We start from the raw sequence: 26,751 nt of genomic DNA on the forward strand, positions 1-26,751 counted from the left end.
ACAAATGTCCTCAAGATGTACAAAAAGCTCCTTTTGTAAGGCAGAGAAGTGCTCCCCTGCTCTGGTCGAAGGGAGTGGGGCAGAGAGCAAGAGAGTTCACAGGTGCTGGTAAGGAGGTAGGTCTAGTGACTGACCAAGAAATGAAGAGAATGGAGCAATGTGATAAACTGAGGTATGAGAGATTGTGAGATGGAATTCTCCGTGAGGGCAGACATCAGGGGCCATGGGGACAGGGGCCTGAAAGCTACAGGAGATGTGGCTGTGGCAAACAAGTGGACCACCAGCAATAAAGTATGATTTGCTAGTGATAAACTGTTGTAAGTTATTAAAATAAAAGCTGGGACCCTGCTCATTTTCCCTATGAATTAAATTCTTTATGCCCTAATATGTTCACAACAGTACCAGGTACTATATCCTTGGCTTTATTCCCGACGTTGCTGTGGCTCTTTCAAGTTAGATTCTCCAAGTTATTTCATCATCACCTAACATTCAGAGCCTCTGACACAGAGCAGACTTACTATAAATGTGTGCACAGTTAAAGTAGAAATAAAAATGTATCTTATTAAAGCTGATTTTTCTTCCTGAGATTAACTCATTTTAATTACCAAAGTAACTGAGAATAAAGGGGTCTAAGATCAATATTAGAATTTCACCAAATTGCTACAGGTTATTTTGTGTGTGCATAGCAGTCTTGGAATTTAAGATTCTAGTGTACAAATAGCAGTATTTTTTAAGGCACGTATTTTAAATAATTAACAAACCCTAAGTCTTTCAATAGCCTGCCTAAATGTGTAAGAGACCAGTGCTGACTATATTTTTCTGATGTGAAAACTATCAAAATTCATTCCAAGAATTGGCCAAATAGTACCAGGGGCCAGGGGTAGAATTAGGAATAGAACTCAGCTTTGTTTCAGCTTCAGGAGCTCTGTGCAGTAGCAAAAAACAAAACAAAGATTTTCTTCTCAATTTTTTGGTGCAATTTATTCCAATTTTGAAAAGAATGAAAGGACATATGTATAAATTAGCCAGAAATGTCACCTGTTCCTTCAAACACAAAGATCTCTCCCTTCTCTGTAACTGTTTTTATTTATAGTGATAGTTGACTCATCCTGTTGAGTTCCTAGCACAGAGGCACATAGTAGCAGTGGGAATCACCAGAGGCATCTATCTAGATCATCAGATTTCCTTCCTCTGGTCAGTGTGTGCCACAAATCTCATGCGGCAAAAGCTACATTTCATTCTTCAGTGTCAGATTTTTTTCCAATTGCAAATTTTTATTTGCTTCTATTTCAGTTCTCCTAACAAAAGAGAATGAAGAGCTGTCACTGATGATAGAAGGTTGACCCTCAGCAAAAATTGGTGCTATGCATCTTATAAAGTCCCTTTCTATTAGCTAACTTCCATTCATATGCCACCACTGGCCCAGTATGTGACAAATCAACTGCCATCAAACCACATCCTCAGCAAAGCTCCTAGGCAGCCTGGATGAAAGCAAAGGGGAAAAGACACCTCTCCTGCTTGGGCTATTTCAGCTGCCCAACTCTACAAAGGACCTGCCACATCAGGTTTCATAATACAGAGAGCTAATATGTAATATGTTAAAAAGGAGCAAAAACATCCTCTAAAAGTAGTAAAATAGGCACATATCCTACATTTTGGTCCATCTGTGCTTTCCTATTTATAGAATTCAAAAACTCCTACGACCCTGGCCCCTGCCAATTCCCTTGCTGTGTCTGATCTGTACAGCCAATGCAGAGGCCTGAAAATACCCGAGAGAGTCCACGTGGGAATCCCCTGAGGAGTGAGCAAAGCAAAGGACCATCCATTGACACACTCTCCAAATTATCCCTTTTTGTTCTCTTAGGGCCTTTAGAAAAAACCTTTGTCCTTCTTGATTACGCTTTGGACATTATCATAGCCATGTGTCCAACCTTCTATAAAGCCCTGATCACTGAAAGCTCCATCTCTATCACAATTTTTCTAAAGGAGAGGGAGGCTGGTTCATAAGTCTTCAGAAAAGTCCTCAAGGAAGAAGGGAGCTCAAGGAAAAACAGACAACCACACAGTTTTTGTAGGTATCCCAGTGGGTCTTGTGTTGCTTCAAATAAACCAATATGTGATCAGTTTCACAGCTGACTCCTCAAATACAGCCAGCCTCAGTTCACAGTATTTCAAAGTTACTACAGAAAATAAGGAACAAATGCCCTTCCAATTTTTAACAAGAATACACTGAAAAAGAATTTTCAGTTCTTTTTCCTCCCCATTATCAATCTCTTGACCTGACCTCAAGAGCATAAAAAAAGAGCCACTAATCCTCTTGAGGACGTCCATAGGAAAAGGCAGCTGTAATTTTTAAGAGTCCTTAGGAGAGGTTTTGAAAATAAATTATCAGGGAGTGAGGAGTGGGGAACACTTAAATGTAGAAGTCACGAGAATAACTAAATAATGTCCAGAAGTGCCAAGGCCACTAAGGAAATATCACAGACAAGGAAGAAAGGAGGCCAGTAAGAGGAAGTGGGTTGTGACTTCTGATCCCACCATGGGCTGTGGGTGGCTCTCCAAGGTTGATGATGCTTCGGAAAGGTAAAGTGTAGCGGCCCAAGGGTCTAAATGTGCTTAATGAACCAAAGAGCCCAAGTTATTTTGGGAGGAAAGAAAAATATGTTTTCCGAGTATTTTTCCTTTCCCCTCACTTAGCACCACACCCACGTAATCTTCTCCCAGCAGTGTCACCTGCTTCGAAGTCTGTTTCTTTAGTCTCTTTGATTACTTTTTTCCTTTAGAGAAAATTACATCCACTTAGTTCAAAACAAAAAACTACATGTGTGTGCACACTGTTTTCCATAGTTTCATCAGCTATCATGAGTGCTTAAAGCAAACAATGTGCAGGTGTGCTAATTTATCACTACAAATGTTGTTCAGGCAAGCATTTAATAAGCAAAAGAGTGGATTGGAGAATAAATCTAAAAATAAAGACTCTAATGCTTGGCTTCGCTGAGAAAGGTTAATCCAGGAAGCAGGGCTTTTTGCTTCCCTGCGGCTCCGGCTGCAAAGTCCAGCGAACGGCTGCAAAGTCCAGTGAACAGCACAGTCACTCTGCCTTTCCCAGACTTGCTCTGCTCAACTTCTTCCCTACTCTGCCAGCATTTAAATGCACAAAACGTTTCTGTTTTCAGAGATAAATCCTGCCTATTTCCTCTCTCCTTCCATCTCTTTGCAGATAAGTTTCCTTGAAGGTGAATTTTGCTTGCATCCCTCAAGCTCCAGGTTATATGAATTTTGCTGTCACCTGGAAATGTTTTTAATTTCTCCCAGTAGGAAGAGAACAGAGAAAACTAAATCAACTCCACAAAACTCTACCATTTTTATCTTGACATGCAAGTCAAATAAATCTGAGTTTTTCTAAAATTAAAACAGTCTCACCCTCACTCAGCCCCAAATTCTTAATAATGCATCTATTCTGATTACCAATAACAACTGTTTGATCAGGCAGCAGACCTGTTACTCTTTTTAGTCATATTTTTCTCAAGTAAAGATTCTAATGGCCATTGAAGCAAGACAAATTACCCTCATCATTTATGTCTACAAACCTGACTCTGAGCTTCAGAATTATAATGGGAACCAGAAATCATGACTTTGATTGTAAAAAGCAGAAAGGTGGTGCTTTGTTGCACGTCAAGCACACACAGAGAATCACTGAGAAGGAAGGGATTTAAATGAAAAGCCCACCAGTCAAACCCTTAGCCTTCAGTAACCCACTCTATTTAATAATCCTTAGAGTCAAGAAGTTCTTCTTTAAATCTAACCTAAATCTATCATGCTTCAGTAAAAACCTATTCTTTCTGACTGTGCCAGAAACAAAACAGCTGGTCACCATACACAGCTTAATAACTCCTCATAATTTTGAAGTCTGTTATTAAGTCATTTTTCAGTCTCCTCTTCTTAAAGCTAAATAATCCCAAGTCTTTCAACTTATCCCTATAGGTTCAATTTTACAATCCTTTAATCATCATTAATGTTCTTCACTAAACATTCTTAAGTTTTCCACGTTTCTCTTATGTTTTGAAACCCAGCTCACCTTTGGAATTGCTTCTCGTTGTCCATAAAAGCTCCAGACTTCAGTGCTTTACACACAATCCAGAGGATCTACTTGAATGGGTAACCTCTAGCTTTGGGTTTCTTTTAGTACAAACCTGCTCCTATGGCTCCTTCTCCAGGAAAAATATGTTCTTACTGAGTGCTGTCCACAGAGGAAGCATTTCCCCCACACCTACTCCCACTCCACCTTCCTCACCAGAGCTCTTCAAGGTCTTTGTCAACTCATTTTCCCTAAATGATCCTGTTATAAAATGAGTATCAAGCTAATTCGATCTGATCCACTTATTTAAACCAAGTGTTAACCAAAACTGTGTTAAAATGTGTTATCCTTTGCAGACAACATCTACGAAGGTCCTAACCCCAAAGCCTTAACTCAAAGAATCTCAGGTACCTTCATGACATTCTACATGAGAGAGTTTGGGACCAGACAGGATGGATATGGTGAATCCTTCTGTGCTCCTCAAATTATGCCAGACCAGCCTTGGGTAGAATCATAAAACTGGCAACTTTGGAGTGCATGATTCTAGTCAACATTTTTTGCAAACTTTCCCTAACCATTTAGGCATTCCTAATGCCCCTCCTCTAACAAAATCAGATATTAGGTTTGCCACTGATCATGTGCAGGGCTTTACACACAATGTACCCTTTGCCTTGAAGCCTCTTCTCCACTCCTCCTAGAGCTGGCTTTTTCTCACTCTCCAGGTCTCTGCTCTAATGTTATCTCCTCAAAGAGGCCTTCCTTGCACCCTCTAGAATAGCTTCCTATCTGTCCCCTGATATCCCATTACTCTTTATTACTCCATTAGTTCCCTGTACAGCATTTGTCACAATTTGCAATTAAATGCAATTATAGATAATTGTTCATTTACTCATTTCTTGTCTGTCTTTCCCACTGAAACATAGGCTCCTCAAAGGTGGAGATCATGCCTGCTTTGCTTTGCATGCCTAGCACCTGGCTAGCAGCACTCAATAATAATTTTTGAATGAATAAATGTCCCCACTGCCAGAAATATTTATATTTTAAAGCAGATCTTAGATTGTCATGAAAAAGGCTCTGTTGGCTATCCTTGAGGGTGATGGTGCTTTAGTGATGGGAGGAAGGGTCCTCAGACCCATCTAGTCTTCATCCTTTCAGCAAGGCCAGCCTTCCCCACCACAGCAGCAGCTGCCGCCTCCTCCAAGACATTAACTGGAAACTGGTGGCAGTCCCACTGTCTTGCTCCTGCTCCTTAAAGCAATTAATCTCATTTCCAGTTATTTACCCTCCTTTCAGCCTCAACATAGCCATGTTTTCCTGATGCTGTTTCCTCACTATTGCTACTTTCACAAAAGCACTAGCTCTGTTACAGAAAAATAGTCAGAGATTACCTATCAGAACATTAGCAGTGGCAATCTTTGTGGAGACACGATTATGAACACTTTTTACTTTCCTTTTCATTAATTTTTATTTCCTAAGTTTTCTGCCACGTACTTGCCTACATTTTCTCTGTGTGTAATTCTTTTAAAGTTCACTTTTTATTCAAGTATTAATTTTATTTCACTAGCATTCAAAGTGAGATTCTACTGAGAATTAACTTACTCAACTTATTTTTATCATCTCAGATTCAGTGTTCTCAGCTCTGTTAAGCTTTCATCTCAATGAATTCAAGATTCATTCAAAACACCCACACACACACACACACACACACACACACTCATACACATGGCTTCTGTGTATGAGACCTTATACCTTGGGACTTAGTTACTATACAGCCATGCTACTATATCACCAGCTTGCTTCTTAGGTAACATTACTTCATAACATCAAGGAAGATTATCCTGAGACCACTGCAGGAGCTCCCACAATTTTAATGACAAAGCATCAGTGAATAACTGAGCAGGAAGAGACTTGGGCTCTTTGCCCACCTCCATAAGTCATCTGCTGATCTGCCCAGTGACATAGAGCAAATGAGTTTTCAAATGCCCCTTCCTCAATTTACCCACCTGTAAAATGCACAATACATCCCTCAAAGGGATGTAAAGAGAATCAGTGAGGTAACGTCTAAGTGTTTGGAACTCCTTGGCAGAAAGGCGCTACATAATTACTATTTGGTATTTAAGTTGCCCTTCATGTGTGCCAAGTACTTTATGATCATTCCTTAGGAGTTACTCCTAGCTACTCTGAAGTTGTCTTCATGTCTATTTCCACCTAAAGGATGAAGAAACTGAACTGGAGAAAAGTTTAGTCACTTGTTTGGGGTCACTAAGATGGCGATGAAGTCTCAAAAGAGAAATTTCCAACTCTTCCAATTCCCTTAATCATAACTGAATCCACATCTTAAATACAAACTACCCATACAGATGAATCCCCTGTTAAGCTACTCAGAAATAGACCAGTACAAAAAACACTAACTTTTTTTGTAGGAAGAGTGGATGGTAAGGAGGTGAAACAGAAATCAAAGCTCTAGAATCAGTAACCCAGACTTCACAATCACCCTTATTTCTTTCACATGTGTATTTCTCCTCATTTCTGGTACAGTAGCCTATGTTTTGGTACATTCATAATCTTCTTGAAGGGTCCCTATTTTTCTCCTGGTAATTTCCAGGGCTGGCCTCTAAGGAGGCACAGAGCCCAGGTTAAATCATCCTAAGTACTGCCCAGTGAAAATACATGCTACTGTTTTTTTTCCCAGTTGTAACTCATGAAAAATTAGTACCAAGAAGGTAAGTAATGGGAAGATGCACATCACAGAGGATGTGTACAGTCCAAGAATTAATGGGAAGGCAGAAAGTACCAGTTTGCTTTGGTTGTCAGCCGACCTCTTCCTCACCAGCCACTCTTGCACAGCTCCAATGAGGGGTGCAGAGAGCTATCCCTGGAGTCACCCCATCCACTGTGCCTGGAGTCAGTTCTATCCCAGACCACGGTCTCCAGGATCTCTTAAACCATGCTCTTCTAGTCCACACAACCAGTTCTTTCCCTGTGCTTTATTCAGTGACTCATGTTACCATATAACAAAAGGCATCTTTTGGTTCTGAGTCTTGGACTCTTTCTAAAATGACAGCAAATGTGTGGACAACAACATCTAAGAAATGCTGTTCTGATTATTCAGTGAGCATTTGTAATCAAATGTAATGAAGGAGTTCTTTAACATCAGTTTGGATAGAAAGTTCCAAAATACCTTCTAATCTGCCCAAGGCAAAACAGAGAAGTAGGGGATTTAATGTCCTCTCCCTACATGCCCCTTTCTTTGCCTTCTCCCCCTCCCCCTCTGCACGAACACTTCCTCCCACCTTCTCTCCTTGGACCCTGGACTCTTCAGAGCTCCCCGTGGTGAAAGGCACTTAAGACCATTCCCTTTCACCCATCGTCCATGAAAATATATCTGTCTTGCATTCTATTCCCTTAATACCACTCCAACTAACCTGATAATAATGGCCTGAAAGTCTTAGCACAAAGGGATGACCAGGACCGTAGTTTCCCATTATTTGCAGTTTTGTTTTCCAAAAAGCAAATAGTTTGCTGTTTGACTTCCAGTTTCAGTTACTGGTGTGGAAGCAGACGATCCTCCTGATATCTTGTCAGGAAGTCAGTCGTCACCTACCACTACAACACAATGCTGACTCACCTCACTTCATCTCATTGCATATGCATTTTATCGTCTCACATGATCACAAAAAGGGTGAGTACAGTGCATTATTTTGAGAGTGAGACTGCATTCAATAACTTATATTATGGTATATCATTATCACTGTTCTTCTATTACAATTGTTGTTAATCTCTTACTATGCCTTATTTAGAAATTATACTTTATCATAGGTATGTATACATAGGAAAAAAAACAGCATATCTAGGGTTCAGTACTACCCACAGTTTCAGGCATCCACTGGGGGTGGTGGTGTGTGTCTTGGAACGTACCCCCCATGGATCAGAGCGACTCCTGCAGCATGCCATGTTCTGCTCTCGGGCACTCAGAGCAGAAAGACTTTGAGCAGGGTGCCCTGCATGTCACGTCATACTGGCATTTTCAAGAACAAAAATTCAGATTTTATCAAACAGATTCTCACTGAAGAAACCACCAAAAGATCTACACCAAGAAGAAGGAAACTGAATCACAAGGAAGAACCGAGGTGCAAGGAATGGTAAGCAAATAAATCGATAAATACATAGGTCATATTAAACAGTTTAAACACTAATAATGACTAATCCAGGGAGTATAAAACAAGGATAAAAATATCAGACAAAAACATTAGAAAAGAAAGGGTGATTGCAGTTTAAAGTGTGATAAAGTCCTTACATTATTCAAGAGGTGGACAGAGATCATGATTAATTTTATTAACACAAATATACATGTTAAAATAGTAAGGGTAACTACTAAAAGAATGAAAGAAGGAAATTAAATGATAATTTTCGAACCAGTGGAAAAGGAAAGCTAGCACTTACCTAGAACAAAATTGAACATGAAATATTCTTTGAAACGTAAGTATTTGCAAAAGGGGGAAATATGAAAATATGAAAACCAAAAGCTCACGCCTTAAAATTACAGAATCCTACACTCTTACTAGTACACCAGACCAAAAATATCAGGAATCCACACTGCTACAGTGGACCTTCAAGAAATCTGTGGTGCCTGAAGTTGGCCATGACTGGCTTTAAGGCTCAGCCTGCCCACTTACTTCTGTTTACTTTCTAGTGCCAGGACTTCATCAGTCACCTTCCCTTTATCTCCCAAAACCTGTTCCCACTAAGGGAATCTGATCACTTATTTTTATCTTAATATGAATTAAAGTCTGAATTACCAGAGGTGCTTTGATGTAAGCCTTAATCCTCAATCTTAATGAAGTATTTGTTCCCTAATAGCAAATAGATTTTAGCCACCAGTGCATAGTAACAGAGACATGTGGGGAGGAACAAGGAGGCCTTCCTTTGCTACTTACGTACTTCATCCCAAATACAGCCGCCTACTTGAACTGTTGCGTATGACCTTGAATTAACATAGATCTAATGGACCTTCATGCACTCTCTTAGTTTCCAAAAGTCATTTGAAAAATATGAGCAAATATTTTCCATATCCACCTAAATAAAAAACTTTTGAGATTTTCTGTGAAATCCACAGATATGCTTTATTCAACATTATAAATGTATCCGATAATTATGCTAGGTACAGACAATATGAAAAATAACACATGAATATCTTTTCTCTGCTATTTTTAAGTATGTCCTCTTCTCCTCTGATCTGGTCCCCCTTGAAGAAAATGCTATATAGTACAAACAAAATGAAAGTAAAGTAGTTCAATGATCTATCAGGAATTTTTTCTCTCTTGGGAAGGAAAATTTATTTTTTATAAATAAATACAACCCCCAATTTTTTTCCTTCTCAAGACCCTGACACCATTTTAAGAATGAATGATTTCTGACTTACACCAAAAGACAAACTACTGACACATTTGGATGGAGTATATGTGTGTTTTTAGAACACATATCACTTGAAAACCTGCCATGCTATATTTAGTTAGAAGTAAATATATCAAGTGAAACATATGCATATGGAAAATGTGCTGTTGTTGTGAAAGGCAAAGCTCCTTGTTAACACAAGTCCGACACAATGAGAAAGCACATTCAGAACTGCAAAGTGCAAAGGAGGGACACGAGCATGTTTTAACGGCTGTGATAATTTGCCATGAAAGGATGTTAAGGCCATAGCTCCTTGCTGCAGCACGCCATGCGCTGCTGAATTAAATTACTGCCATGCAGTCTGCTCGCGAAGGAATGTGTAAACAGGCCATACATCCTTGCATCAGTTCCACAGAATGTTGCACAACACAGAATGCCTCTCGATGTGTCATTTCCTTCTTGGCCATCTTCCCAGCTCCTGACAGTCAGTCAACAAAAAAATAAGTACTGAAAGAGATTTAAAACTACTCTCCTCAAGAACACATTCCATCAACCACCAGACATAACCTCCGCCAGCACTTCGGACTCACTACCCGCCCCCCACGGTCCCCCACCGCTTCATCCTCGCTAAAGAAAGGGAAAAAAGAACGTGTTTTTTTTTAACCTTTGTTATTCTCTTAAGTCAAAGATTCTCAACAATGTTTTATGTACTAGTGACTAAATAATTAATATTTATGACAATCAAACTGCTGCTAGTTATTTGTTGACTTGTAAATATGAAAACATGGCATTTACACATAGCTTCCATTCCTCGGGCACTTCAGAGACCGTGAGAACTAGGGGAAAGTCTCTAAGTCGAGAAGTTAAGGGCTTTTCTAATGCTTTGCACTAAGGACTCAAATTCAGGCCTATGGCATCAGGAGTATGGTACAAGGCCTATCAAGGGTTTCTCAAATTGTCCTTATAGACAGCAAAAATGCAAACGAAGGAACTGTGTCCAGAGGTGTCAAATAACATTTAAAAAAACTTCTATCCCTCTATCCAACACACTTTATATGTCCCCCACCTTCTTTCACAGGTAACCAACCTCTAAATAAGCATCCACTCTTGATAAATAAGCAAAGGTCTGGGCAGCCACCATGAAAAGCCTATTCCTTCCCCCAGGACCTCGGATGAAGAGTAGTGGAGAATAAAAGAGAGCTGCCCCTGACGTCATCCAGAGTGAGGAAGAGAAAACGCCAAGCCCTTCGTTCTCTCTGCCCTTTACCTCACTGGAAAACTGTCTCAGGACTAACTGGCTGGAAGAGCATGAGAGAAAAATGAGATGATACCATACGCAGACCACCCTGCTTTGTTTAAGACTTGTTACCTTAATGTTTATAAGGTAAAACTTCTAGAATGGGAAGTGCCTCAAGAATACAGAATAATAAAATGTTCTCTGAAGAATTGTAAATTTGTTGATGAATAGGTCACAGGTGACAGTGAGCAAGCAGAAAAAGAAAACAGTTTGTCTGCAGGACCTAAGCCCAACGAGCTGAGTGGAACAGGGTGCTGAGGCAGTCCCAGATACACAAACCTTATCCTGCACTTCCAGATAACCTCTTTCTCACCTAGGTGCCGACCCCCATGGATGTCACAGAGCCAAGCAGAGTAGTGCTGCAGCCACATACTCTATGCCTGCAGAAAAGGAGCTAGATCACTGGGAAAGGAAAGGCCAGGCTTCCTTCTCACACCTGGTGAGGACAATGGTGTCCAGCAGCAAGTATAGCACTCAAGGCGCCCACTTGTGTGCCTGGAGAGTGTGATTTACTTCCCTGAAGCACAATGCACAAAAGCTCTTAGAAACCCAGTCACACCACTTAGGTATCAAACCGAGTACAAAACCTCCCTCCAGGCTTGACCGTCTGAGGATTTATAACATGCTTCTGGTACAGACTTGCCACATTGCCAAGCAAGGCTAATAATTGCTGTACGTTCAAACACCTAATGTTCTCCTCTCATAGGAGTATGACTCTGGTTCATCTTGATAGTGACCTGCTACTACCAAGCACCACAAGGTAACGCTCACCCTTAATACATCTGGTAATTACCATATTTGCTCAATTTGGAATGAAGCCACTAAAACTGAAACTCGGAATCACCTTGGAGGACTTTAAATATCCCCCAGATCAAAAAGTCAAGAGACCTTTCAGAAGATGGTACCCCAAAAAAATTATTTCTCCTGTTGTAACAATGACATTTACCATCTAAGCACTTACGGAAGCTGATGAATTGGTGGTCCAAAGAACCACTGCCCCATCCTTCACATCTTTGTGGGGTTTCCTCCCCTGGAATCTAGGCTGCACCCACATCTTGCTTCAACCAGCAAAACATGGAGGAAGTTAACTCCATGCCAGTTCTGAGCTTTAAGAAGCCTTAAGAAGGCCTGAAAGCTCCCACTTGTGTGCCTTAGTGGGCCCTGAGCTGTCAGGTAAGAAGTCAGACTCTGCTGGAGAAACTTCATGGAGAGATCACATGGAGAGGCCATGGGCATAGGGTGAGGCTCTAGGACTCCATGGAGAGAGAGAGACCATCCTTCCACCCATCCTGCTATAGCACCAGACACACGAATGAAGCCACCATGGATGTTCCAGCAACAGCCACCATCTTACGGCTGCCACATGAAAGAGCCCAGGCCAGACCACAGAAACCCTCCAGATGAAGCCCAGTCAACCCACGGAACCATGCGAAATATTGTTTCTGACTGTTTTAAGTATTAAGCATGTAAGTTTTAAATACTCTTACTATTTTAAGCAGTTTGGGATAGCTCGTCATTTAATAATAGATAACTGAAAAGCAGCAAGAGAGTTAAAAGGATTCTGACCACGTAAGGTGATTTACTTTTTCCATCCCCTGTCCAGCCAGTCATACCTTTTCCATCAGTCCACGTCCCTAAGTCAGAACCACTCCTACAGAATATGATATTGCTAACCAAGTTCTCACCTTCCAGTGGAAATTCGTTAAATTTGGAACCAAGTACATAAATGGAACAAAGAATCCTAATAGAAATGACGCTTAAAAGGGTCAAAGGCACCCAAATGCATTACTGCTCCTGCTGCACTCTCTTCTCCTGCTGGCGAACATACGGCAGTTGTTCCTCTGATGTAACTTGCCAACAGAAGGTCAAAATGCCTTGCCTAAACACAAGACTTACAAATTTGGGATTGTAAGTATGATGTCATGTCTTAAAATGATAAGCTGGCAAAGAAAATAAATCGCATTTTGTAAAGATGTGCACCGTTTTCATGTTTATGCTACTTAAGATGAAGGTTCTAATAAGTCATCGGCTATGTTCCTTTAAAGGGAAGTTTTATAACTGAGATGAATCACAACTGCTAAAGATCAAAGTTAAAAAACATCAATGATGCCATGGGGTACTTTTTAATCTTGTAATGAGTGATGATCATGTGCTCTTATGAAGTTAGTCCAACTGCCAACGCCAGATGTGTATATTAAGAAAAGAAGTTGTTTGTGATGTGACAGCACCAGTTCAGCTGCCAGAGACAGAAAACACAGAAGAATGAAACCTTTCTGATTTCTGAGTGAAATGCAAGTCTTGGCAGATGTGTTGATAAGCAGGGCCTCAGAGGGGGGCACTCGTGGCATAGCATCCTCTCTTAAGACTTTGCTGCAAAAAATTGTGTTTGTCATCAGTTTTGCACAGCTGTCCCCAGGCAGCATGAATACCTGCTCAAGCACAGTTCATAACACGTATCAGTGTCATTTACTAATGAGCAGAAATTTGTACAGCCATCTGCAAGAAAAAAAAATAACACTAGAGAACATAATCTAGATACTATCTATTTCCTGGAAGCACACTACAAGCAAAACTCTACAGCAAACTTCTGACACTAAAGGAAATTGATGTACAATAGCGAACACGTAATGCACATTTACTGTATTAAAGTCACTGTGCCATGTATTTGACATACACTATATCATTTACTATCTTTGCAGCAACTAATGAGAAAGCTACTATTATTATTATTCCCAATTTAACAGATAAGGAAACTGAGGCAATGAAAAGTTAGGTGATGTGCCAACCACCACACAACTAGTAAATGGTGGAGCTGGGATTTCAATCCAAACAGGCTGACACGAAAGCCCACACGTTTAATCACCATACCATGCTGAATAAAGACTCAACCAGTTAAACCCAGAACTTGTCTTCAAACAGCTGACCAACTTAAAGTAGCCTTTTCAATATATCTTGAAAGGAAGACCTGATCTTCAGAGGAAGATGTGAAAGTCCACTAATAGGAATCAAGAGTACAAAATCCTCAACTCCTTCAAACCATTACAATAAACAGATGTATACTATTTCTATGACAATGACTACTTAAAGAATTATAACTTTGTGTGAGCGGAACCTAAGACAATTGCATTGTCTTTTTTTGTCCCTTCAGGAAAGCCCTTTTCTGAAGCTCTTCTCTGTTAACAGCCACTTTGAGATCTAGAGCAAGAGTTGGCAAACTACAACTTGCATGCCAAATATGACCCACCACCTGTTCTTGTGAATAAAGTTTTATTGAAACATAGCCACAACATTCGTTTATGTACTGGCTAAAACTGCTTTTGAGTTACAATGGCACAGTTGAGTATTTGTAACACATGTGGCCCACAGAGCTGGAATTATTTACTATCTGGCACTTTATACAAAAAGTCTGCCAACCCATGTTCTAAAGGATTCTCCATTTAACATTACATACACTCCAAACAATCAAAATCCTATTATAAACAGAGCTAAAGAAAATAGAAAATCCTGGGCGTTTTCCACACCTGGGAGCTTTAAAATTAAAGAACAATGTTGAGAAGAGTCCTATACTACAAACATTCAATGCCCAGGGTGACCAAGAGCAGAGCAGAAGAAAAAATTCCAGTATAGAGTCCAAGTTGTAGGGTGACTGACACCAGACCCACTCTAATATCTAGACACTGAGTTTGGCAAGTCACCTCATGATGTCAAAGAAATGACATCACATTTTCAGACAGCTTTAGCTCACGAGAAACATTAGGTGGACCCAGGGCAGTAGTCTATCATTCGGCATCTGGATCGCTACCTACTCCCACCCTCAGCACCCTCACCAGCACCCACGCCTGAACTCAGGTCACACATATACCTAATCTGCCACCTCTGCCCCTAAAGCTCATTGTTTTCAGAGCACTTTACAGTGCACTGAGCTTATCAACTAATTACTTCTGACAACAACCTCTTGGGAACGAAGTAATGCTATCCTCACTTGAAAGAGCAATGACATTCCCAAAGCTATCCTTCCTCCCCACCTTTTGTCACACCTTCCAGAATGGGGCAGCACCCACCCTTCCCTGTTTCCTCTCCCAACCATCAACTTTTGAGCATCAGCTCAAGTATATGGACACAGACACACAGACATACACATACAATAATGGTTTTTCGAAGAACTGAGAAAAGCAGCTGAGATCAGCAGGAAACATCTTTGAAAGATAAGTTTTAGTAGTGCTCAATGTTAAAAAACCACTATCCTGCTTTACACATTATCAAAATGGATGCCCCTGCCTTGTCAGGAACTTGAGGGATAATTAGGTAAAATGTTAGAAGATGTCTTCTATCTAAGGCACCAATCCCAGTTTATAGAGGTCCAGAAAAGTCAAGCAAAGTCCCAAACCAGGCAAGACAGCCCTGCTCTGTTCCATTCACCTGTACTGCATAACCACTGGCCTTTATGACCAGAGACAGGGCAACCAGAGACATGTGTATGGCAATCGCCTTACATTTTCAAACTGACCCAACGCTGTGAACCTAGAGGAAGGCCATACACATGAAAAGAGGAGAAAAGAAAAACCTCAAAGACTGGCTTTTGAGGCAGGAAACCTCCCGTTCGGGCAAGCAGTCAGCCTTTGTGAAAAGACAGCCACAAGAGGAGCAGAAGGCCCCATACGTTCCCACTACTAAAACACTTGCTACTTGGGTAGAGGCAAAACTTTACCAGCCCTTTTCGTTTTTTTAGAGACAGAAAAGATACACCACTGCCACTGTCTAGGCAGGTATGTCGTTATATAACAAATATCTTCTGCCAGATGGACCTCCACCACAAACCAAATTAAACTCTCTAATCACAGTGGCTAGGAGGCCAATGTTACTCACTCATCAAAGGCAGAATTTCCATTGGCACACAATTTTTAATATTGTATATACCGAATAACCTGTAATCTCTAAATACATTAAAATACTGCTATGATGAGTTTGTTCAAATAAGTTCTGGAGGGGAAAGCAAACCTGTTTCAATTTAGATTTAGAAGGAAAATGCGTATTAGCCCAAATGGATTATGTGCACTACCTTAAACTGATGCTGGTTAAACCTTCTGGATGTCTGGACAAATAAAACAAGGTGGATTTAAACCTAGTTTGACTCTGTTAAGAGAAACAATCTATAACAATTACTAGAACATGACCAAACAACAGAGCTGTAACAATCAAGCAAGTTATCATTTGCAAATACATTCTTTTTAATTAAGCAGTATGCTCTTTATAAAGGGAATTGAGTGGGCGGGCAAGTTAAAAAGTTAAAACACATTCTTAAACCATGGGAAACATACGCAAATGCTTTTTGACTAAACTCAAGATTTTTCAGTTTGTTGTTTTCTTCCTCAGCTCTCATGGGTTTATTCTGCCCTGTCTATTGTGTAGTGGGTGAGCTGAATTTCTTAGCAAATAGCTACAGTAACTGAATAATTATTCACTGCTTTCTCATATTTATACAGGCCTTAGCAATTTTGTGGCAAAAGTTAAAAATGTAACTTGGTTTTCTAGTATGAATTTCTACAAATTGTCCCTCATAAAAACACATGCAGAAGTAAACTTTGCAAAGAAACTTTCCTTTAAAGTAGCACTAAGTTATTTGGGATAAACTGCTAATAGGGTCTCCACAAACTACTCACATTTTCAATAGGAAGGCAAGTACTTACTTCTGGGTTCCCGGGGTCCATCCACTGTAACTTTAATAGCTCTGTGATAGGTGGCTACTTGGGGAGGATTTGTGAAGACAGTTATGGTCAAGGTGAAACTCTTGCCTGTAGGTGTAAAAGGGGAAAATCCATAGTGAATATAAAAAGGTACGTTTGATGATAACATAGCAGCACAGATGTCCAAATTGCATTTAAGCATCTCTGAGGAGGAAATTAAACCAAGAAGAAGAGTCAGGGCTCCCTATTCTAAATGAGAAACCCTCTGATGGCCATTTTACGAAGTTACTAAACTCAGTGAGTGGGAAGATCTTCATTGCAGCACTGTATAAGAGGCTCCAACTCTCAAATAGAAGCTGCTCAGTAGCAACAGTTGTAATGAAAACAAAAACTCTGGTCCACTTGGAGGGTTCTCTTCCTTTCAGTTTTCTCCAACATCAGGAACACATCCAAGCACAGACAATTTTAGAAGTCTTTATTTAGGATTAGGTCATGACCCCATGAGAGAACAATAGTAAATCACTGTTGATTATATTATTTACTTCACATGGCTTTAGCATTTCATTTTCTTAACTGCACTGCAATAAGAAGATGAAAGAGGAAGGTTCTTATGGGAATCATTTTAACAGGAGCCAGTGTCTCCTGTCCTGGCCTTAATGTGCCTGTGGTATGATGAGTTCATCATTACTGTAACAAAGTTTTTATCCTCCCTGTCTTTCATAACATACACCCTTGCTGTTAAATCTTAAAGTAACTTCCTGACAGTGACTTATTTTTTGCTAAATGTACATGACATCTCCCAATATAAATATGAATTTTTGCTTTTAGCAGAGGGTGTATACTTCACCAAAATACTACATCTGATGTTTTAAATTAATGAGGTAAAGGTGATGAATACAAGGGGAAAAAAGAGAAAAGTTTGGTAGCAGATTTGGATGTCTGCTTTCTCCAGAAGAAGATACCAGACTGTTACACAGACTCACTGACAGTTATAATCAGTTAGATTTGCAACGGTTAGTCATGTCAGATAGTCAAAACTGCAAACTGTTACAAGACAGGAAAAGGTGGGCGTGAAACAGTGACTCAATAAAACATTCAGCAATCTCAGGCCAGAGTATTCATTTAGCCTGCTCCTGTAACAGACCTTTAAGAAGCTCATTTTCTTTTGTTTTATTTTTTGGTCAGAGACTATTTTTCCCTTTCCTGCAAGCTGAGGGTATTAAATCAAAACACAAATCTTAAACAATATATAGCAATGCAAAGTTTAATGCAATCTTTTCAAAGCTTAATATGGAACAGGTTACATAAAGGCTTAATGTAGAACAGGTCTTTGGCTGTCAAATCTAGTGAATGGGTTTTCTTTTCAATCCAGACCACTTAAGTTCCTAAAACATGTTTAAGACACACATCACCTGTCACTCAGTATATAGTTTTAAGTCTCTTTAGCTATACTTCTGAATGGCGAAAAGGAAAGAAAAGATAGGAAAGGAGGCAGGGAGAAGACAGAGAAAGACGAATATTGATTAGAAACCTATTAAGTGCCAGCCACATCAGACACATTATCTCATTTAATCCTTTCCAGTCAGGTTTATCACCCCTACTGACAAATGAGGAAAGTGAAAACCAGGAGGCTTAGTAATTTAACCACATAGCTAGTAAGTGGAAAAAATTGGGATCTCAACCCAGGTCTTATAGACCCTAAAATAAATTCCCTTTTTAACTCTGCCAGAGAACTTAAAAAAAAATTAATAAGTAATTTATTTCTGCATGTGTCCCAATCAGCTCTGTAAGACCAAGAAACAGTAAACATAATTCTACTAACATAGTACCTTATCCAGAATGATGAAAGCATCTATTCTTAAAGTGTCATTGATAAATCAGACTCCATCCATTATACGTTGAAGGTTGCATGGATTTAAGCAATTTCATTGTCTCATTAGGAAACACAGGATTTGTTATAAGCATTAAGACTAACCAGAAGAGCAGGCAGCCAAGCGTCTAAACTAGTTACAGAAAACCGAAAGTCTACAGAAATGTAGACTATCAGGTTGAATAGGAAGCCACTAGATCCAGATCATGACCTCAAAACAATAGAAAGATCAGGAGGAATGAACAGGCTGAATCCCTAGATTGAAGTTTATTTGCATTGAACTGTAAAAAGTTGCCATTCTGGGTTGGATCAACCGTCTGTGAGCCAGGACTGCATTTCTAACAGTAGCTCCAAGGGCAGCACTTGGAAGGCAATTGTCATCCATGGCACTGATCTTAATAAATCAAGTATGTACATATCTCAATTATTTTAATGACTCTAAAAACCCTGCTAGAGACACTGCCCATGAATTTATCTAAACTGGTTTTGAGAATATTTCTATTTGTGACTTTTACAACTTACTTAGGATATTAAAAGTCATTGATGTGTCTTCTAAATTCAGAGAAACACCTCCTGTAGGAACAGAAGGCAAATTCAAAATTCACCCTCTAAGTATAAAGCATGTAAATGTTCAAAGCAGAACCAATTTTCTATAAAGACTTCTTTTAAAAAGAGGTGGGCTTGGGGAGAGGAAGCAAGTATTTAAGTATGACTACGGTCTTCTAAAATCAAATACTAAGGATCAAGATGTACTTTAACAATTAAAATAAAACTCAAGGAGGTTCCTGTCACTTGTTATTGCCTCTTCAGAAGGAACATGAACATAGTGTCTGAGAAACTTCCAGAAACTACCACCCAGCTAAGTCTCTGGTTCTTCATTTTATAAATAATAATACATTTCCTAAGTCAGATGTTTTTGTAAGTATTCATGGTTACCTTTAAAAAAATCTTTTTTTAAATCCCATTGTTTATCACTTTCCGTAAGTGGTAAAAATGCGGACTTCTACTTTAAAATGCAGGCTCTTACTTAGGGAGCTGGTACTCATTTGACAACTAATTGTATCATCCTTGGCTTCATCTAGGAACTAGTTCTGCAATGTCATATCTTTTCTGAGATAAACATAGGAACTGTCATTGAAAGACAATTCCAACCTAGCTTGAGGGGCTGTCAGGAATAGTCAGGAGGGGAAAGACTATAAGGAGAGACAGTATCCTAAACTGACAAAGTACCATGCTTGGTACACTACAGGTGCTTAAAATGCTTATAAATTAAAAGCAGCATGCTTGATGTCAAAAGCAAGAAAAGTACACCAAGAAAACTTAAGGACCAAATACTTCTGTTTATATAGCAAACACATACTTCTATTTAAAATATAAAAGAGAAAAGGACAATTTAAAAACATAAGCCACTCCTAACATAATGCAAGTTTCACTGATGCTCAACTTTTATTCCAAAGTACTTCCAAAGGTTGTGGTCATCAGATAACCCATAATGCCAAAGTAACTAGTGCTGCGACTCCTTTGTGAACCTAAAACTGATTTCCAACTTTTGAGAGTTTATATTTCTACCAGTGAAAAGAAAACATGTAACATTTGAGCAACTTGGTGACTTTTATTTTTTAATAGTACTAGATTGAAAATAGAGAATTTAAATAGCTAGGAAAAAATTCAATAGTAGCAGCATGTTGATCGAGACAGTAACTTCAGAGAAATGTGTAAGTGTAAAAATCAAAGAGGAAGCTGGAAAGAGTCTGTTAGAAAGCAGGTCAGGTACACAAGCAGGTTAAAGGATTTCCTGCCACTAAAAAACTGCCCCATTTTTTTTTAAGTGATATCTCTTATTGTTGTCTGTCCTCTTCATTTCAGCTTGATACTGCCATTTCCTTTCATACAATCTTAATGTAGTGATACAAAAATCTATTATTAGTGATAAATCAATTTTTCTTTCTTTCTCTCTCCACCCACACCCCTGTCCCCAATCTAAGTCTTGAAGACAAGTCTGGACCAATTTCTCCATCCTGCCTCTGGCAGCAGACTGTAGCATTTCAGATCCTCCACCAAGTCCCGGCTGCTTCAAAGGAAAAATCCTACTTTCTTCAGTTAAGATCATAAGAAATATAGGGGGAGGGGGTCAGCTCTGTTTGGACATAATTACACTTCATCAAAAGAAGCTTTCTTCATCTTCCATGCGTGAAAAGTCTGCAAGCAGTTAAGTCTGTCTTTTTTTTTTAAATATAAAAATTGCTATTTGGGAAACCAGCCAAAACTCAGAAAGCCAATATAGTAAAACAGTGCACACCCTTTGTTTCTCTTTGAAGTTTCTTAAATAAATATGTTGAGGGTTTACAAAGTACACTATCACTCTGCCATAGTTTCTACTCGGATTGATCAGAGAAAAGTTATGCAGCATCTATATAATACAAAAGCAAGGTAAATGAAAACACTAGCTTGGGTGTGTAAAGTAAAAGTACAGCACCCAATCTTTTCAATACTAAAACTCATTACTCTAGTTAAAAACAAAGAAATATTACATAAGAAGAGAGAAGCAGTTTGGAGCATATAGGTAAATCATCATGCTCAAATTTTTCTTAATCATTACTAGAAAAAAAGAGAAACTTTAATTGTACTATGGACCTGCACCAGTAACTGAAAAAAAAAAAGAGAATGAATATACACTTAATCAGTCAATAGTGATAGGATGTAAATGAAATGAAAGTAAACTAAACTTGATGCAGAGATAACCCCTTTAGTTTTGATTCTACCAGAGGCTCTGAGCCTCATTTTATTTTTAAAAACTTTCAGTGACAGTATCTCATTAGCATGCATCATTTTTTTTTTAGTTAAAAAGTACAAGTTCTTGGCCCTATTCCTAGAAAGTAAACTAAAACTACTTGTTGGAGACAGCCTTGCTTGAATATCCCTTATCAGGTTTTTACAATGGTAATTTGACATCTGATCCAAACTAAAGAGCAATTATTAGACATAGTTTAAAAATTGATGCTTCTCATTTCCTAATTCAACCTGGGTTGAAAATAATTCCATAGGTCTTTATAATTCATTTCACCTCAGTCCTAAAGTATTCTATTTTCTCTCTCTTCTTATGGAAATACTTCAAGGGGAAATATTAGATTCAATAAATAAATAAATGAACATAGCATGTCTAATGAAGGACTTTTAAAAGTCTCCAAAGAACAAGTAAATAAAAGCCAAAATGCTATTTCTATAAGTACTTTTTTAAAAAATGAGCCCCATTTATGAAACAGCTATGAAAACCCTAAAAGGGACTATTTTCTATTTTATAATCTTTTTAAGGATCCCTAATATTTGAATATGGATTCAGATGGTGGAAACCCTTAAATAATGTGGAAATATTTAGAGTCCCGATCATATCTAACTAGGCAACTCTATATAGTCATTCTAACATAAGTAACACATTATTCACTTATTTAAATGAAAAGCCTTCTGCAAAAAACTATGATTTTTAAATAGATTCTTATTCAAAGAGTAAATTAAATCATATAGAGGTAACATATGTGATAACCAAAGAGCATTATGTTAGTTGTCCTTGCTATGACTTAGAGCAAAATTGATATTATCAGGAAATTGATCCAATGCATTCCTTTTCTTTCCCCTTTGCCACTCAATTTACTCAGTTATTTGGCTCCTCATAATTCAAAACTTGAACCTCCAACTGTTCTTCTCTCAACTTTTTATGCTCACACCCCATGATATTAGGAACCAGTTCTTCTGAAAACATTGTTTGAATTTTCAGTATCATAAAATAAATGAAAAAGGCCTGAGTGCTCAGAAAAACACTCAACTTCATCTGGACATATTTAAATAAACCTTCAGTAATTCTATTCAGTTGAAGAAGTGCTGATTTGTACACAGACCAGCCTATATTTCATCAGAGGATCCTAATATGTTATTCCATTATCAGTATTAAAAATCAGAGACCTACCTCGTCCACTCCGGCCCACAAATCTCAGATCGTTGAACCTTGCTACTTGGTTTTTCATAACAGCAGAGGCATTTCGGAGTTCAGCAGAATAATTTTCATCGTTACCCGCCATAACAGTAACCACAGTCCCATCTGGTACCTCTCCAAGGGCTACCACCTACATAAAACAGGAAACACAGCAGCAATAATGGCACATCAGAAAAGCTTAAAACCTGAGAATATATTCTCACTGTAAATGATGTGTCTTATCAGGACTTATTGGTCAAGTCCAGTAATGGCAGAAAGGAATGAAGAATCTGCATATGGGTTAGGATGCCACTTCAAACGGATCAGTGTTTCAGGGTCCACCCATTTCAAAGGCAGGCGAAAGTTTCCTTCATCTGTTGTTGGATTCTTCACAGAATACATGTACATTTTTATTAAATCCCCATGTTAGGTTGTCCATAGGAATTATGCACCAGCAGGAAGGCTGATACCCCATCTGCAGATTGCATTCAACATGTCACGGCACCGCCTGTCTGCAGTCTGCAGCGCCCTGAGGTGTGGTCTCATCCCAATCACAGGCCAAAGAAAGTCTGGTCAGCTCTGTGGGAGAAGACTTTTAGGTGAAACCTTATTGTTCCTGACTATATGGAATCCTAAATATGGTGTGGTATCCAGCACTACATTTCATCTCCTCATTTGGGGCTAGATATTCAGCTTTTAGTTATACTGCAAAAATAATTACTGAGTGCCCACTCTGCAGTGGGACCCAGTGGGATATACAAAGCCATCAAGAAGCTTAAAGTTTAGGTGCAAAATAAAGATATTTAACAGGCAGAAAATGAAAATGATCACTGGCAAAAGAGTGATTCCAGCAAAAAATACACCCTCAGCCAAACTTTATTCTGTCTGTCCCATCTGCCATTTTAGAATGATTCATTTGCCTCCTTAATTTTCAACAGTTAACCTGTGGTGGGTTAACTCAGTCAAGTAAGGACCCAGAATAATCAGTCTTTGAAGCTGATACAATTAATGCTGCTCCAAGGCTAGGAATCACACTTTTAATCAGGGCAAGCTAACTTGCAAATGGGTGCCTCTGATCACCATGGAGCCTGGCAAGGGAATGTTGGAACAGAGTCTTCGCCATCATATACCAAGACCCCGACACTTGATGACCCTCCTCTCAACTAACTTCTAGGATCCTATATTCAGATTATTTCCATCTCTTCCTCATTCAGCTTCCAGATGCTCCTGTGGCGACTAAGCAACGGCTCCAGCTAGAGTGGTCCACTGCTCTCTCACAATAGTACCCCGCGTATGTTTGCCTGTCTGACAAATATCCTACTCATCCTTCTATTCCAAGAGCTACTACCTCCTTTGTCAACATTTCTCTAAGGCAAACCTAGGCATTTAATTCCATGCTCCCAATACAATTTGTGCATCCTCTCATTAAAGCAGATTTCTTACAGTGTGATGAAACTATACTCTAGGGCTGAATTTCCCCAACCCATCAAACCTGCTCCAACACTCTTCTGCTATGCCTTCTGCTCCAGTCAGGAAAACAACCAACCAAACAAAAACTTGTCAATATTTTTTCACCCTTACTTTTTTCAACCCTTTTTTAGCACTTGGCTATTCAGTTGACTATCTTAAAGTTTTTCTTAATTTACAGAACCCACCTCTACAGCATCTCACTGTATTCAAATGATCCTCCTTCCGATGTATATGTATATGTGTGTGTGTGTGTATATATATATATATATATATATACACACACACTATATTAAAATGTATATATTATATATAATTTACATATATACACACTATATTATATAACATGTATATATAATATATAGAGCATACATATATTTTAACAATCGATATACTTTTGATATATTAGCCCAAAGCTGTAAGACCCACGCCTAAGAGTCTATTTTATATTCGAAAAACTGTATGAGGGAAGGGCCATCATCTGTGTTGTCCACCACTATATGTCCAGCTCCCAAAACAGTACCTGGCACATATTTATTTTGAAATAAGTAAATGAAAGTGCTCCATAAAGAGCACCAATTCCCACAGCCAATGATCTGTGAGGTTACCAGCTAAAACTCTGAGAGAGAAAGTTAAAGGTTGAATCAATATCCCTCATTAGCTGCAATATGTCTTTGCTCCAAACTAGTTTTCTGACAACTGTTTCTGTCCCAAAGAGGAGGGAATCATGCCTACTATCCATTACTCAGAGTATATGGTTACTCTATTCAATATGAGAAGTCTCCCAGGTCAAGGGTAAATCCCTTGAGAACATGACTTCCTTCCTGAATACCTGATCTAGTGCCTCAAGTGGCTACTGAATATAGGTAATGCTGTGCTCCTGATAGAGGCAATGTGCTTTTCAACTTTTTTGAATTCACAATGCCAAAAAATGTGAACATATGAAAATATTGAAATAATCTACTATGTTTGCCAGCATTCACCTGAATGTTTGACATTTTTTTACACTCAGCCTATTGTATTCTAACACCTGCTGTGTGGTTTTCTATGTCAAAGTATATATGGAATCAGTAAACATATTGATGACCGCAGAAAACTTGTACTGTTCAGAATGAATGCACGAAAATCAAGATCAAAAATCAAGAGGCTCCACTTTTTCCCACCTCTGTTACATATCTGCTATTATCTCACACAAGTAACTTCATCTCACGGAACTAGTTTTCTAATATAAACTGGAAATAATTTTTTTAAAGTCTGTAAAATGAAGAAATACCATATAAGTATACAAGTGTAATTACGATGTACTTTTTTTAAGATGAGGAAGCTATCTTCTGTTCCAACTCAGCTATGTGCTAAACATAGACTTTACTTATAAGCATCCTTAAAGGATTCAGCTGAACATGTAATTCTTCACTTCATGTCCTGAGATGTTTTTTGGTGTTACTGAGAGATAAAGGAAGACTGCTGATGGATTTCACTCCAGTCTGGCTGAATTTCATAAAAAAGTAAAGAAATATGCCCCAGTATAAAGATTTTCAAGCACTCTTGGACATTATTAATTTACTGCGTATTTTTTAACATAATGGATTTTTTTTTTAGTTAGAAGAAAAGGAAAATTGGTTCAATATGGGAAAATATGAAAGAAAAGAGCCCTAAGAGTGAAATACATAAATCCATTTTTCTTTTCTTAAGCAGCAGAATGGCCATAAAATATTGGTATGTTTTATGTAATGCATTTAATTACAAAACAAAACAAATCAATTGCATGAGTCTTCTATGAGGCTGAGAACTTGGCCTGAAAAAAAATGCTAACACGATGTAGTGACAACTTTTCCTGTTATGGCTGAAGTCTATCTTAATGGCTACACATATTGTTTTTCTCTGCTATTCACTCTACCAAGTCGGACTGCCTAATGTTTTTCTGAGAAAAACAAGGGGAGAATGAGCACTATATCTGACTTTATATCAGTCAGAAGTGTAATTATACGTTTGAGGGTTTAAAAGAAAAAGTAGATCTCTGAAGCTAAAAAGTTTCCCCTTAGGAGATTCTCAACTGTGCTTATTTAAAAGAAAACCAAAAGAATCAAGAAATTTTTACACATTTCATTTATACCAAACCCAAGCAATGGAAAACATTTTAAAGGGCAGAAAGCAGTCAAAAATCATTCTTAGTTAAGAGTAAGCAAGCATTTAAATTTGTTAATGGGTGAAATCTATATTACCCAATACAAAAGTTCAGTTCTGCAAAGAATAGCTTGTGATGGAACCTTAACAATTCCATTTCTGGGGGTTTTTTAAATACTAAATTTACAAATTCAAGAAATTTCATGGGAAAGAGAAGAATAATTTTGTGCCCTGCCATTTCAGAATAGAGAAAGGAGTTCCTTTATTTAGCACACCTTACTGCAACTAGCATTTAAATTAAATGATACATAGCTTATACAAAATAAAGTAAAAGGATATTCAACTCCAGAAACGAAGCGCTATTGAAATTTTGGATGAAACGCCTTATAGCTAAATCTGTGAATTACTGTGAAAAAAGAGCAATGGAAAGTTAACTCAGATCCTTAAAATTGTTTTTGTGGTCTTATGGTATAGAAATTAAAATTACCTATGACATTTCCATGGACAGAAGCCTAGTCTTAACTCATCAATTATTCTTACAGACCAATATCATTTGGCATGTTGTGCTTGCAGCAAAATTGAAATATAATTACCTTTCAAGATAGAATCTAATCAGATCATTTTTTGGAATATAAAGAGAGGTAAGGGAATAACTGCAAAAAGGAAAAATTTTATTCCTATGGTAATTACTTAATGATAACTTTAAATAGACTATCAAAAAGTTTCACAAATATTACAGGTTTTTTTAATAATTTAACATAAAATTTAGGAAAGCCAGATTGAATTGTAGAGAAAAAAAGGAAATACAATATGAAATAACATTTCACAATTTTTTTAATGAATGTCAAGGAGAAATTTGATGGAATTATT

General features: G+C 38.4%; 1 protein-coding gene across 6 annotated transcripts in view; it reads right to left on the minus strand.

Annotated features, from left to right (window-relative positions):
• The window catches only part of RUNX2 (RUNX family transcription factor 2), a 306,364-nt gene that overhangs the window by 185,295 nt on the left and 94,318 nt on the right, over window positions 1-26,751 (minus strand). For all 6 annotated transcript variants that reach the window (XM_057494090.1, XM_057494091.1, XM_057494095.1 and 3 more), the window contains 2 exons: window positions 22,285-22,441; window positions 16,457-16,561 (listed from right to left, as the gene is read on the minus strand). In XM_057494090.1, coding sequence (XP_057350073.1) covers window positions 16,457-16,561; window positions 22,285-22,441 — 262 coding nt within the window. The remainder of the gene's footprint in view (window positions 1-16,456; window positions 16,562-22,284; window positions 22,442-26,751) is intronic.

This window comes from Manis pentadactyla, chromosome 16 (genome assembly GCF_030020395.1).
Source record: "Manis pentadactyla isolate mManPen7 chromosome 16, mManPen7.hap1, whole genome shotgun sequence".
Lineage (NCBI taxonomy): Eukaryota > Metazoa > Chordata > Mammalia > Pholidota > Manidae > Manis > Manis pentadactyla.